General features: G+C 50.3%; 1 protein-coding gene across 1 annotated transcript in view; it reads right to left on the bottom strand.

The window, feature by feature from the left end:
- Positions 1-2,296, bottom strand: part of tpx2 (TPX2 microtubule nucleation factor) — a 46,735-nt gene extending 44,439 nt beyond the window's left edge. The window contains exon 1 of the mRNA XM_038802903.1: positions 1,913-2,296. Coding sequence (XP_038658831.1) covers positions 1,913-2,012 — 100 coding nt within the window. The 5' untranslated portion in view covers positions 2,013-2,296. The remainder of the gene's footprint in view (positions 1-1,912) is intronic.
- Positions 2,297-14,454: the final 12,158 nt, after the last annotated feature.

The raw sequence follows: 14,454 nt of genomic DNA, 5'->3' as shown, positions 1-14,454 counted from the left end.
GAACCATTATGGTGGATTGATACCCAACCTAGCGATGAAATGGGTGCCACTAAACTTGCTCAGAGAAAACACCAGCATTGGCACTGGAAGAACAACATTTAAGTCTTCCAAGCAAGGGAGTCTTGGACTTCAAGTCTTTTGGTCCATTTAGACACAGGGAAGCGAATCGTTCTAACTCATAACACATTGCCATATGGGTAGGGGCTCTTGTTCCAAACCCACTAGCACATGGCACCAGAAATAATCCAGAGATTTTATGGCCACAGAAACACTTGTCTGCTCCCTTTACAATTGAATCCCTACCACTGTAGCCCTGACATTCTTCCTCCTCCTCCACTCCTGTGCAGTAGACCCACCCATGGTACCATGAAGTTGGCTGCCACCACTTTCCCCTACACTGCCATCTCCCCAACAGCATATCTGTTAAAAAGGCGTATGGCCATAGGGGACTCCTGCACCACTTGCTTTCTTCTACCCTGCTGAGTGGTCACCCATTCCTTTTCTGCCTGTTCAATCCTCACCTGCGGTGTGACCACCTCACTGAACATGCTATCCACAACCTGCACAGCATCACAGATGCTCCACATCAAATCTGCTCTTCGCTCCATCTCAGAAATATGGTGAGCCAGTAGCTGCAGTTGGACCCTTCCCACATACATGGTCACTAGAGACAACTACAACTAACTAAAACTTCCATGACTTGCCACATAGTACAGAAGGAGCATACCATGGATGCAAGCTCTCCTGCCACAACTACTATCAAGTCCCTTATCTATATAATAATCTTTATTGTCACAACTAGGCTTACATTAATACTGCAATGAAGTTGCTGTGAGAAGCCTCTACTCGCCACATTTCAACACCTTTCAGGTACACAGAGGGAGAATTCAGAATGTCCAAATCACCAAATAGCACGTCTTTAGGAACTTGTGGGAGAAAACTGGAGCACCCTGAGGAAACGCAGGCAGACACAGGGAGAAGGTGCAGACTCCACAGACAGTGACCCAAGGCAGGAAACGAACCCGGGGCCCTGGCGCTCAGAAACCCTAGTGCTGACCACTACGCTACAGTGCTGCTCTTTAAACAAAATTTACTCCCTCTTAACAAAATATTATGGTATATAAAGAATACTTGCCTCCCTTAATCTACTTTGTTTAATTATATTATACCGATCCTGACTCAGCACTGCCTGTGCTGTTAATACCCTCCACGAAAAAAAAGAACACTTTTATACTTAACGGTCGTTTCACTGCTACTGACTGCGAAGTCAATGAGAAGAGGAATCCGACCTTGGTGTTTATGAAACTCAGTAGTGCTCCACTCCTGCCCAGACTGAGCTCCGCATTCAGCCTTTTCAGTTTCACCTAACTCCCTGTTTTCGTCCAACTCCAAACAATCCCTCATTCACCAAATGCAGATTGCTCTGGTTCCACGAGACAGCTCTCCACCACCTTCGAAGGGCAATTAAGGATGGGCAAAACAGCTGGCCTTGCCAAGTGACATGGTCCAAGAGAAACCGAAAGCTTAGGTTCCCCATATTATGAGGCTCGAGGTTAGATTTTTATTTTCTAATGCTCTAGTAAACCCCTTTGGGGCGGGAACATCTGGCTACATTAAAAAGTAAGAAATAAGTGTAACGCCTGGATCACTGGAAACTTCGCTGAGCCGAACAATGGGACAGGCACGAGGCGGGGGTAAACACGGCTGTTGTGCGAGGGGAAAATACACATCATTGGATCCTGCAACCAGAAATGTCTGCTGCCCAAAAACACCCCGAGGAACAAATCTGCAGCAGGAGGGAGCGAATCATGGGGGGGGGGGGGGGGGGGGGGGGGCGAGATGCACATTTACCGCCACGGGGGAGTACCCCTGTCAGCCCCCCTCTCCCGATGGCTATCCCGCCACCACTTACCAAACCAGCAGTCGGCCTCGAGGTCGTACTGTTCCTCCAGGTTGTTGAAATCGAGGTGAGTCGGAGCATCGTAAGTCCAGTTGATGTGCGAGTCCGCCATGACTCCGGGTCTCTGCTTCAGACAGCTCCTCTCCTCCTTAACTCTCTCCCCGACTCACTATTAGATATTTGTCTCCTGTTCTCTCGATTATATATATATATATATATATATTCTCTCCTCTGCTTATATATATTTTCCCTGTCTCTCCCAGACCTCCTCCAGACCTCTATCCGTTTGAATCCAGCGGTTCAACCGTTCAAGATTTTGAATTTGTCCTCTGACCAATCCCGTCCCGCGTCTCAGAGAGACAGCAGCTGATTGGCGATGCCGCCAGGTGACGTTCCGGCCCTTGGAGTGCTGGCTGCCAGGGCGGTTGGGGCGGGGCCGGGGGAAGTTCGCCGAGTCTGTGTGGACTGAGCATTTGCCGGGGCGGGATGGAGGTTTGTGGTGCGCTCACTCTGTTCGGACTGAGCATGCGCTGGGGCGGGCGGGATGCCTGTTGGGAGCTGAGTCTGTGCGGACTGAGCATGTGCCGGTCCAATTCTTCACAACAACAGCCGCCTTGTATTCACCAATCAGCAACCACAACGCTTTGCGCGTCGGGTAATCGGCGGTTGGCCAATCAGAGAGAGACCAGTTTAAGTTTAATTCCATCAATGGGCATTGGGAAGGCGGGGAGAGTCCACATTGGACTCATAGGCTCCAGGCTCTGTTCAGCTGGATACAGAATCTTAGAGACCATCAGAGAACAGGATGTTCCTGCAGTAGGAGCGGATAATGGCAATGTACTGACCGGCATTCCAATCACATTATGCACAATTGTAGGAATTTGTCTCTAGCATGATGTGGCCTTTTTCACGATTTCTTCATTCATTGGGAAGAATGCCACATGCATGTTGCATCGAAAGTTTCAAGTGCACGTAGCCCCTGATCATATTCTCATGCTAAACAAATAGGATTCATAAAACCCTAGCCTTTATTGTTCATTGTCCCACTGATGCTCAGCAAAGTGTTCTCCAGCATGTCCCTTATAAGAATGATATGATGGTGAAAGTGGGAACTCTGCTCAAAACATTTCTACTTCCCACCCACTGCCCATGCTACCTTCCCATCCACTCCACAACCCCACAACCAAGTAAACCCCGGCACAGTGCAGATGGAGCAGTCTTTGGCAATATCCTCCTTTGGCTCCAAAATCCAACAGTGATTGGCCAAGAGCAACTGCTACTTCCTTGATGTGCACTCCGACAAAGGAAGGTTCAGACTTGGAGACAGCTTTAACACATTTATTAAACTATTAACAATTCTCCTACTTGGATTCGACTCTCCTGTTAATCCTGCTACTCAGACTGACGAACCAGTCTGCTACAATCCACGTGGTGGATGTGATGTGTTTCAAATCAACCCTGTCTACTCACTAAGTGTCTCCACTGGAAAGAGGAAGATCATGTGTGTTGTGTCCTTTTATATATGGGTTGGTGTAATGCCCCCCTGTGGTAGTGTCACCTCTGTGTGTGTGTCGTGAATGCCCATTGGTCGTGGCCTATCTTACTGGCCTATTGGTTGAATGTCTGTGTGTCATGTTTCTGGTGCTCCCTCTAGTGTCTATCTAGTCTACGTGTATTTACATTAACCCATTGTGTATTTACAGTGATGCATATCACCACACAACTGAGCAGTCAAAACATGGATCTGAGTAGCCTACCTCTGCTGAAGCCAGAGGGCTTGCACCAGTAGAGTAAAGATTTCTAGTTACGCTTGGTTACTTATTGTTTGAATGTTAATCTCTGTTTATAGTTTAAGTCACATAAATACTATTCTTTTGTACTGTTTTTTTCAAATTGCCCTTCTGGTTGCTGAATGATAAGTGGTTTCTTCAGGTTGTATGGCGGCAAATGGGAAGAGATTAATCTGAACCAAAATTAACCTTGCAATAATGAGGGAACCCTGTCAGTAACTTGTGCTATTGTTGGAGAATTGGTTGCCACATCACCTTCCATCAGTCTTCTCTCTCTTCATCCCTCATTGGAATTGTCTGAAGTGCATCTGCTTGCTTTTTCCTCCCACAGGTCTCCTGCTGATGTATAATATTGTGCAGAGTGCAGCACAGGACAGCCTTTCTAGAGACCCCAGATGATGACCCTAGAGATGTGAAGGAGATTTCCTGATGTGCTTAAGCACCTGAAGTGCATCTTCAGCATGCTAATGGCTTTCTCGGTGACACATCTGGTCATCACTCATTCATTGTTTCGCTCCTGGACCTCAATCCTTGGGTTTCTCGGAAGTATTGTCAGCCATGTTTGAAGTGGGTATTGTTTGTCTTTTTAAAAAAAAATTTATTAAGATTTTCACAAAATATAAATAACAAAACAATATTAACAAAACAACCATAGTAAAAACCAAAGAACAAAAACCAACCCCCCCCCCCCCCCCCCCCAGCAACTACAAAAACAAAAAAAGTAAACAACAAAAAGGAAAGAGATAACACCCGCCACATCCAACAAACACAATTCTCCCTCCCACCGAACCAAACCCCCCTCCCCCTGGGTTGCTGCTGCTGCCGGCCTATTTCCCTACCGTTCCGCCAGGAAGTCCAGGAAGGGCTGCCACCGCCTAAAGAATCCTTGCACCGACCCTCTCAGGGCGAATTTCACCCTCTCCAACTTGATGAACCCCGCCATGTCATTGATCCAGGCCTCCACACTTGGGGGGCCTCGCATCCTTCCACTGAAGCAAAATCCTACGCCGGGCTACTAGGGACGCAGAGGCCAGAACACAGGCCTCTTTCACCTCCTGCACTCCCGGCTCCGCTGCTACCCCAAATATCGCGAGTCCCCAGCCTGGCTCAACCCTGGACCCTACCACCCTTGACACCGTGCTTGCTACCCCCCTTCCAAAAGTCCCCCAATGCTGGGCATGCCCAGAACACATGGGCATGGTTCGCTGGGCTCCCCGAGCACCTAGTACACCTATCCTCGCCCCCAAAGAACCTGCTCATCCTCGTCCCAGTCATATGAGCCCTATGCAGCACTTTGAACTGTATGAGGCTAAGCCTCGCACAAGAAGAGGAGGAGTTCACCCTTTCCAGGGCATCCGCCCACATCCCCTCCTCAATCTCCTCACCCAGCTCCTCTTCCCATTTACCCTTCAGCTCCTCCACCGAGGCCTCATCCACCTCCTGCATGACGTGGTACACGTCCAAAATCCTCCCCCCTCCAACCCACACCCCCGAGAGCACCCTGTCCCGTACCCCACGTGGGGGCAGCAGAGGGAACCCTTCCACCTGCCGCCTGGCAAATGCCCTAACCTGCATGTACCTAAACATGTTCCCCGGGGGGAGCCCAAACTTCCCCTCTAACTCACCCAGGCTCGCAAACCTCCCATCCACAAACAGGTCCCTCAACCTCCTAATACCTACCCTATGCCAGCCAAGAACCCCACCATCGATGCTCCCTGGAACAAACCGAGCACATCGAGCCACCCACCTCCACCCTATGCCATCTCCATTGCCCCCAAATTTTGATGGTAGCCGCCACCACCGGGCTCGTGGTATACCTCGTTGGAGGGAGCGGCAACGGCGCCGTTACCAGCGCCTCCAGGCTCGTATTCACACAGGACGCCATCTCCATCCTCTTCCATGCTGCCCCCTCCCCGTCCATTACCCACTTACGCATCATTGCTGCGTTGGCAGTCCAGTAATACCCACACAGGTTGGGCAGCGCCAGCCCCCCCTATCCCTGCCCCACTCCAAAAACACCCTTCTCACCCTCGGGGTCCCGTGTGCCCATACAAACCCCGTGATGCTCCTGTTGACCCTCCTAAAAAAGGTCTTCGGGATAAGGATGGGGAGGCACTGGAACAGGAACAAAAACCTCGGGAGCACCGTCATCTTGACGGACTGCACCCTACCCGCCAGCGACAGCGGTAACATATCCCACCTTTTAAACTCCTCCTCCATTTGCTCCACCAGCCTTGTGAGGTTAAGCTTGTGCAGGGCCCCCCAGCTCCTAGCCACCTGGACTCCCAGGTACCTAAAGCTCCTCCCTGCCTGCTTCAGTGGGAGCCTACCAATCCCCTCCTCCTGATCCCCCGGGTGCACAACGAACAGCTCGCTCTTACCCAGGTTGAGCTTATACCCAGAAAAGCCCCCAAATTCGCTGAGAATCCTCATCACCTCCGGCATTCCCCCCCACTGGGTCCGCCACATACAGCAACAGGTCGTCCGCATAAAGCGACACTCGTGCTCCTCCCCACCCTGCACCAGGCCCCTCCAGTTCCCCGACTCCCTCAGCACCATGGCCAGGAGCTCAATTGCCAACGCAAAGAGCAAGGGGGACAGGGGACACCCCTGTCTCGTCCCCCGGTGCAGCCGAAAGTATTCCGACCTCCTCCTATTCATGGCTACACTCGCCATCGGTGCCTCATAGAGCAGCCTCACCCAACGGACAAACCCCTCCCCAAACCCAAACCTTTCCAACACCCCCCACAGATACCCCCACTCAACCCTATCAAAGGCCTTCTCCACATCTAATGCCACCACTATCTCCGCCTCCCCTTCCACAGCCGGCACCATAATGACATTCAGAAGCCTTTGTATGTTGGTATTCAACTGCCTTCCCTTTACAAACCCGTCTGGTCCTCGTGAATGATCCCCGGCACACAATCCTCTATCCTTGTAGCTAAGATCTTCGCCAACAGCTTGGCGTCTACATTTAGCAGCGAGATCGGCCTATATGACCCACACTGCAGGTGGTCCTTGTCCCGCTTAAGGATCAAGGAAATCAGCGCCCGTGACATAGTTGGGGGCAAAGCCCCCCCCCCTCCCTTGCCTCGTTAAAGGTCCGAACCAACAGGGGGCCCAACAGGTCCGCATAAATTTTATAAAATTCGGCCGGAAACCCATCCGGCCCTGGCGCCTTCCCCGACTGCGTGCTGCCAATCCCAGTGACCAGCTCCTCCAGCTCAATCGGCGCCCCCAGTCCCTCCACCTGCCCCGCCTCCACCTTCGGAAATCGCAGCTTGTCCAAGAAGCGCTCCATTCCCCCCCTCCACCGGGGGTTCAGACCGGTACAATTCCCCATAAAAGTCCCTAAAGACCCCATTAACGTCTACCCCCCTCTGCACCACCTTCCCATCTCTATCCTTCACTCCCTCAATCTCCCTGGCCGCGTCTCGCTTTTGGAGCTGGTGTGCCAGCATCCTACTTGCCTTCTCCCCGTATTCATACATCGCTCCCTGTGCTTTCCTCCACTGAGCTTCCGCCTTTCTGTTGGTCAGTAGATCGAACCTGGTCTGAAGGCTACGCCGCTCCCCCAGCAATCGCTCCTCCGGAGCCTCCGCATATCTCCTGTCCACCCTCACCATCTCCCCCACCAATCTCTCCCTCTCTCTCTGCACTCCCCTCTCCTTATGGGTTCGGATGGAAATCAACTCCCCTCTAATCACCGCCTTCAATGCCTCCCAGACCGTCCCCACTCGGACCTCTCCGTTATCGTTGGGGTATTGTTTGTCTTGACTAACAGCCAGAAACTCTGCCTGAGGTGCAAAGATATAAGGAAGGGTGGACCACTGCAGAATTAAAGCATGGTGGTAGCTGCATGGGTGCCTTGTGTACACTGCATAAAGATCTTTTTGTGGTTACACATTGATACAGTGGAAGCCCCATGGTTAATAAACACCTCTGGGTGAACTATGGGTTCCTTAATTGTCATATGTGTGCAGTCAATGATAGCCTGCACCTGTGGGAAGTCAGCCATTTGGACTGGTGACATCAAAGGCAAAGTTGACATAATTGACTGTCCAGATCAAGGATCTTTCAGTTCTTTGACGGATCTCTAAGTGGAAGAATTCTGAGGCAAAAATGTTGATAGTCATTGGTAAAGTATGGTCACCAGGTCTGTGGATGCTAGAAATCTGAAATAAAAACAGAAAGTGTTGGATAAACACAGGAGGTCTGGCAGTATCTGTAATGTGTCATATGATGATTCTTCAAAGCTAAAGAAGGGTAAAAATGTGATGGATTATATATTTGCAGGGCGGCGGTGGAAGTGGAGCATATTAGAAGATCAGGGATAGGTTGGAGCGCAGGATAGATTGACAGAGATGCCGTGGACACAAGACAAAGGGAGTGTTAATGGTAGCAAAGAAGGTGCTGGTAGTGGAATAAAGGTAAGATGTTGGAATGTGTTAATGGAAGAACAAAGGTCAGCGCTCAGTGAAAGCAAAACTAAAGAACAGGGCAGCATGGTAGCACTGTGGATAGCACAATTGCTTCACAGCTCCAGGGTCCCAGGTTCGATTCAGGCTTGGGTCACTGTCTGTGTGGAGTCTGCACATCCTCCCCGTGTGTGCGTGGGTTTCCTCCGGGTGCTCCGGTTTCCTCCCACAGTCCAAAGATGTGCAAGTTAGGTGGATTGGCCATGATAAATTGCCCTCAGTGTCCAAAATTGCCCTTAGTGTTGGGTGGGGTGACTGGGTTATGGGGATAGGGTGGAGGTGTTGAGCTTGGGTAGGGTGCTCTTTCCAAGAGCCGGTGCAGACTCGATGGGCCAAATGGCCTCCTTCTGCACTGTAAATGCTATGAAAACAAGTGACAGATGGGGGAAGTGGGGGGTTTACATTGGAACAAACCTCACCCTCACTAATCCAACTGTCACAGATGCATCTGTCCATAAGGGCCTGGGAAAGGTGGGTGCAGATGGTGTCAATCACCATGGCCTGTGCTTTAGGGTTCTGGTACAGAACATAAGAACATAAGAACTAGGAGCAGGAGTAGGCCAACTGGCCCCTCGAGCCTGCTCCGCCATTCAATGAGATCATGGCTGATCTGTTGTGGACTCAGCTCCACTTTCCGGCCCGAACACCATAACCCTTCATTACTTTATTCTTCAAAAAACTATCTATCTTTATCTTAAAAACATTTAATGAAGGAGCCTCAACTGCTGCACTGGGCAAGGAATTCCATAGATTCACAACCCTTTGGGTGAAGAAGTTCCTCCTAAACTCAGTCCTAAATCTACTTCCCCTTATTTTGAGTCTATGTCCCCTAGTTCTGCTTTTACCCACCAGTGGAAACAACCTGCCCGCATCTATCCTATAGATTCCCTTCATAATTTTATATGTTTCTATAAGATCCCCCCTCATTCTTCTATGCCTTTTGACCTGTCATTTTGGATGGTCAGTGTCAAAGCAGTGTAAAGGGCAGCACGGTAGCATTGTGGATAGCACAATTGCTTCACAGCTCCAGGGTCCCACGTTCGATTCCGGCTTGGGTCACTGTCTGTGTGGAGTCTGCACATCCTCCCCGTGTGTGCGTGGGTTTCCTCCGGGTGCTCCGGTTTCCTCCTACAGTCCAAAGATGTGCAGGTTAGGTGGATTGGCCATGATAAATTGCCCTTAGTGTCCAAAATTGCCCTTAGTGTTGGGTGGGGTTACTGGGTTATAGGGATAGGGTGGAAGTGTTGACCTTGGGTAGGGTGCTCTTTCCAAGAGCTGGTGCAGACTCGATGGGCCGAATGGCCTCCTTCTGCACTGTAAATTCTGTAAATTCTATCAAAAGGACCAACCAATGGTCCTTTTGATACTCAGCCAATGATTGCTATGGTTCTTCACAGATGCAATCATTGACCCAGTAAGGAGCACCAAAATCCCCATCTCTCCTTTTACATAGAACATAGAATTTACAGTGCAGAAGGAGGCCATTCGGCCTATCGAGTCTGCATCAGCCCTTGGAAAGAGCACCCCACTTAAGCCCCACACCCCCACCCTATCCCCGTAACCCAGTAACCCCACCTAACCTTTTTGGACACATAGGGCAATTTTGCATGACCAATCCACCTAACCTGCACATCTTTGGACTGTGGGAGGAAACCGGAACACCTGGAGGAAACCCATGCAGACATGGGCCGAACGTGCAGACTCTGCAAAGACAGTGACCCAAGCCGGGAATTAAACCTGTGACCCTGGCGTTGTGAAGCAACTGTGCTAACCACTGTGCTACCGTGCTGTCTACCTCCTTGTAACTTCTGTTTGTGTGTTGTTGGACTCGCTTTTTTCCCTGGTTTGAGCACAAGGTAAGTGCATCTACATTTACTGTACCTTCCCCAACTCCCCTTCACCTTTCGCGACCCCAAAGACCCTTCTCCTCCTAACCTCTTCTCTCGAGTTGTCCAAAATTGACCCCAAGTCCAATCCAAGTTACCATGATGTCTCTTCTGTTGCCCAGTGCCCTTGCCCTCTTCTCTGGGATCTCTTCTCTGAATCCTTCCCCGGTGCGTCGAGGAACTTTTGCCCATCAGAATTCTTCTTTGATTTCCAACCAGCAAGTGAAGATGCCTTTATTGTACCTCTACAGACACACCCTCACAGACAATATTAAAGACTCCAGTGGCAACTGGCGGCATAATCTAGTCAGAATGGAAGATCACACCTGGAGTCGAACAATTCTGTAAATAACTAGGTTTGATTTTGTGCATCTAACTTGTTGCTATTATTTACTTATTGAATTTTGCTGGAGAAATAATCCTGCTGCAAACCGTTTCTGTGCTTCAGAGTTCAAAGGCTGCCAAGTTCTGCTCAGCCTCCAACCTGCTCGCTGAGGCAGTCGATTTAATATTCTGTTCTCCCCATCCCTGGGCTTTTGGTTGTGGTAAACAGCCTGGCCACCTGGCGGAGCGAGGTCTCTCCCTTTCTCACTTCTGGGGGCAGAGTTGTAATCCAACACATGCTCGGGTATAATGCTGCTATGTTCTCATCAGAGGACAATCGGGTGGAGAGTCCGCAGCCTATCAGATGTTGGGAGTGTCCCGCCCTGATCATGGCGAGTGAGAATACAGTGCATCAAATATTACAACATGGACATAGATGTGTTGGGTAAAGTTGGGTACAGGTGGGGCTTAGGGGATGGAGTGGGCTTGTGGGCTTGGGTGGGGTGCTCTTTTGAAGCCAAACACAACGACAGAAACTGATACATTCAGAGAAAGAATGAATATCTGGAGAGGGATCGAAGCATCACTGGGTGGAGCTCAATCCTAAGGCCATGGCTGGATCCTGGAACAGCAGGCACCAGCACCCCTTCTCTCGTCCCCACCCACAGCCTTTGTCTTCTGCTTCCAATAGGAGCGAGAGGCTGTGAGTACAGCAAAGACTGTGGAGTGGTGACCCAGAGCTGGTTTGCTCTTCGAGCAAGGTGGTTCTATGCCATCAGCCAAATGGCTCTCCACCAGCACAGAGACAAATCTCGATGGAGCGTAGCTCTAGATTTGATTTGGGATCACTTTGTGCAGAACACCTCACAGGCACATCCCCACCACAATCGGACAGCCCAGGTATCTTGGCACTTGAAGGGCTGCTGGAGACCAGATTCAGTCAGATGATGAGCTTTTGGAAGTGGCTGCCAACTCACTGGTGGAGATGCAAAGTGAGGCAGTGGAACATCAGGCAGAGGTTTGTGAGTCACTCAGCGGGTTAGAACATATGATGGAGGAGTCCGTCTACGTTCTGTCTGATGTCATGGATCCAGCAAGCGAGAGCCTCAAGGCCACCATGGGAACATACAAACATACGAATTAAGAAGGTCGGCGACCGCCATGGAGAACTTGGATCAGTAGATCTTGCCAGATTTGCACTCGGCCCTGCACTCCATGGCCACACACCCTGATGGGAACCATCAGGATATACGCAATATTGGGACGATGCACCTTGACCTTCCTCCAGGTGCCCCATCTCCTACAGGAGTAAAGCATGAGACCTGCAGGGCACGGACCACCAGAGGATGTCTCCCAAAGTCATCACAGGCATCAGAATGAGGCAGTCAGCAGGCTGCCTCCACCTCTGCTGCAAATGTCAGAGCTGCACCAAGGCCAAATGGAAGGAAAGTTTAAACATTTGTCATTCTGGTTCACGGGTGTGCTATCACGGTAAAGAAATTGTACTTGTTGAAATTCTTTGGATGGTTATGTGGTCAACTGAAGGAGTTATGATTCTATACTTTGGAATCTTCTTATCTCGAGGTTTAGTCATCCTTCCACTCATGTGGCAGTGTCGCTTTCTGAGATGAATATTCATGTAGTGGCAACTTCAGTGCAATAATCTCTGGAACTTGTGTGTTTTCAGGACAACGTGTTTAATTCTTTATTCGAAGTGTATGATGGGAAAGTTTTGTACTATTATTCTCAATGACTTCAATAGTTGAGGGCAGCGCATCCGCAATGATACTCTGTGGGCAGCACGGTGGCGCAGTGAGTAGCACTGCTGCCTCACGGCACTGAGGTCCCAGGTTCGATCCCGGCTCTGGGTCACTGTCCATGTGGAGTTTGCACATTCTCCCCGTGTTTGCGTGGGTTTCGACCCCACAACCCAAACATGTGCAGGCTAGGTGGATTGATGACGCTAAATTGCCCCTTAATTAGAAAAAATGAATTGGGTACTCTAAGTTTATTTTAAAAAAGCAATGATACTCTGGTATCATCTGGGTTTCCGCAGTGTTCGTGTACGAACCCAGGACATGCGCTTTAGAAGGAGAGCCCGAGGCTGGTCCGCATCCCATTGACAGCAGTGTTTGCATCATTCGATAGCTTTGAAAGTGCAAGCCTTGCCTCACATCGCTGTTGTTCCTCAGTGGACAGAATGAGCGTATTTGCAGGTCAACACTGACCAAAGCTAAGATCTTTTTCTAGCGAGTCATGAAATGAGAACATACAAGAGTAAATGCAGGACGACCTCGGTGGTGGCCATGAGCTAAGCAGTCGCACGAAAGGTAGCTCTCTCCTTGAACCTTCTGGTTTGACCTTTTAATCCCGTCAAACATGCACCAACTTAACCCCCAACTATTACTTAACCAACTAGGATGCTGACAAGCCAACAATCCGGCCTGAAGACCAGCAAAAGCAGAGATCCCAGAACAAAGAGACCCGTGTGGCAGCCTAGGATTGAGCATGACGGACGCAACAGAATCGCCAACGTTGGCCCAGTCGATGATGGAGAAGCTGATGGAGTTCATCACAACAGAACTCCAGAAGCACAGAGAGGCAGTGAAGAGGTCGCACTGCCCACCACAAAGGAGGCAAAGGACAGAGCGGAGACTGGAGACCCAAGAAGCAATGGTGCGGGACATGAAAAAGGCAGCCACAGACCAGGGGTAGCGGATTGCCTCGCTCAAAGCACAGGTGGCAAAGTTGGTGACGACTCAGAAGGCACTAAGATGACCAGGAAAACAGGTCCCACTGGCATAACCTGCGGATTCTGAGGCTGCCAGAAGTGTGGAAGGGACGAGCGCCACAAAATATGTGTCACGGATGTAAACCGGGCTGGTGGAGCAAGATGTGCTGGGCAAGGCCCCAGAGATGGACAGGGCCCATAGGTCTTTATGGCAGGGGCCGAGAGCGGGGGAGCCGCTGCGGGCGGTGATTGTGCGGATGCACAAATTCTTGGAAAAGGAAAATATCTTGCGAAGGGCCAGGGAGAAGCGAGACTGCGAATGGGTGATAACGGTGTGGAGTTGGCGAAGATGCATGCAGGATTCAACAGGGACAAGGCAGTGTTGTACCAAAGGAAAATTCTGTTTGGAGTACTGTACCAGTGAAACTGTGTGTCACATTTGAAGGCCGGGAGTATTATTTCAAAATGCCAGAAGAGGCAAATGACTTTATAAGAGAACATTAACTGGGGGAGAACAACGGGCAGCACAGCAACACAGTGGTTAGCACTGCTGTCTCACGGTGCCGAGGTCCCAGGTTCGATCCCGCCTCTGGGTCACTGTCTGTGTGGAGTTTGCACATTCTCCCTCACAACCCAAAGATGTGCAGGATAGGTGGATTGGCCACGTTAAATTGCCCCTTAATTGGAAAAAATGAATTGGATACTCTAAATTTATTTTAAAAAATCTGGGGGAGAACTGAGAATTGGTGGGAGGTAGAGGATCTGCATCTGTAAAGGTTGGAGGATATAATTTATGTATGTTGCCGGAGGGTGGGGGGGGGGGCTTTTTTTGTCTTGTTTGTTGGTTGTTGTTACTGTATATTGTACTTTTCAGAGTTACAAGTTTATAAGTTTGTATGCGGGTAGTTGCCGCCCTTCTGTCATCCGTGGTGTCATTTTTGGAGGGGGTGGAGTGCGACATTGGTTGTTTTTTTTCACTGCAGGCGGGGTGTGGGGGGATGTTGGGTGCAGGGTGTCCTTCAAGCGGGAACTGCCAGGTTGGCTGGTAATGCTGGTGAACAAAGGTCAGGTGGGTCAGGAGGCCGAGAGAGGTGGCCAAATGGGGAGGGTGGGAAAGGGGGGGGGGGGGGGGGGGGGGGGCGATATGGCGGAGTTGGAGATTAAGCATGGTCATGGCCGAAGAGGGGGCCATCTTGTATGGGCCCGAAATAGGGTGGTATTAGAGGAAGCAGAGCCGGAGGGGGATGGTGATGGACGATAGAGGGGAGTGGAGGTCTAAGAATTGTGCGGTGAATGTATTCACCTAATGCATGAGCTGTCTGTATAACAATGTAACCTATGACCT

Source organism: Scyliorhinus canicula, chromosome 7 (assembly GCF_902713615.1).
Source record: "Scyliorhinus canicula chromosome 7, sScyCan1.1, whole genome shotgun sequence".
In the NCBI taxonomy this organism is placed as follows: Eukaryota; Metazoa; Chordata; class Chondrichthyes; order Carcharhiniformes; family Scyliorhinidae; genus Scyliorhinus; species Scyliorhinus canicula.
Note: the sequence above shows the minus strand (reverse complement) of the source record. Positions and strands in the feature narration are given on the sequence as shown.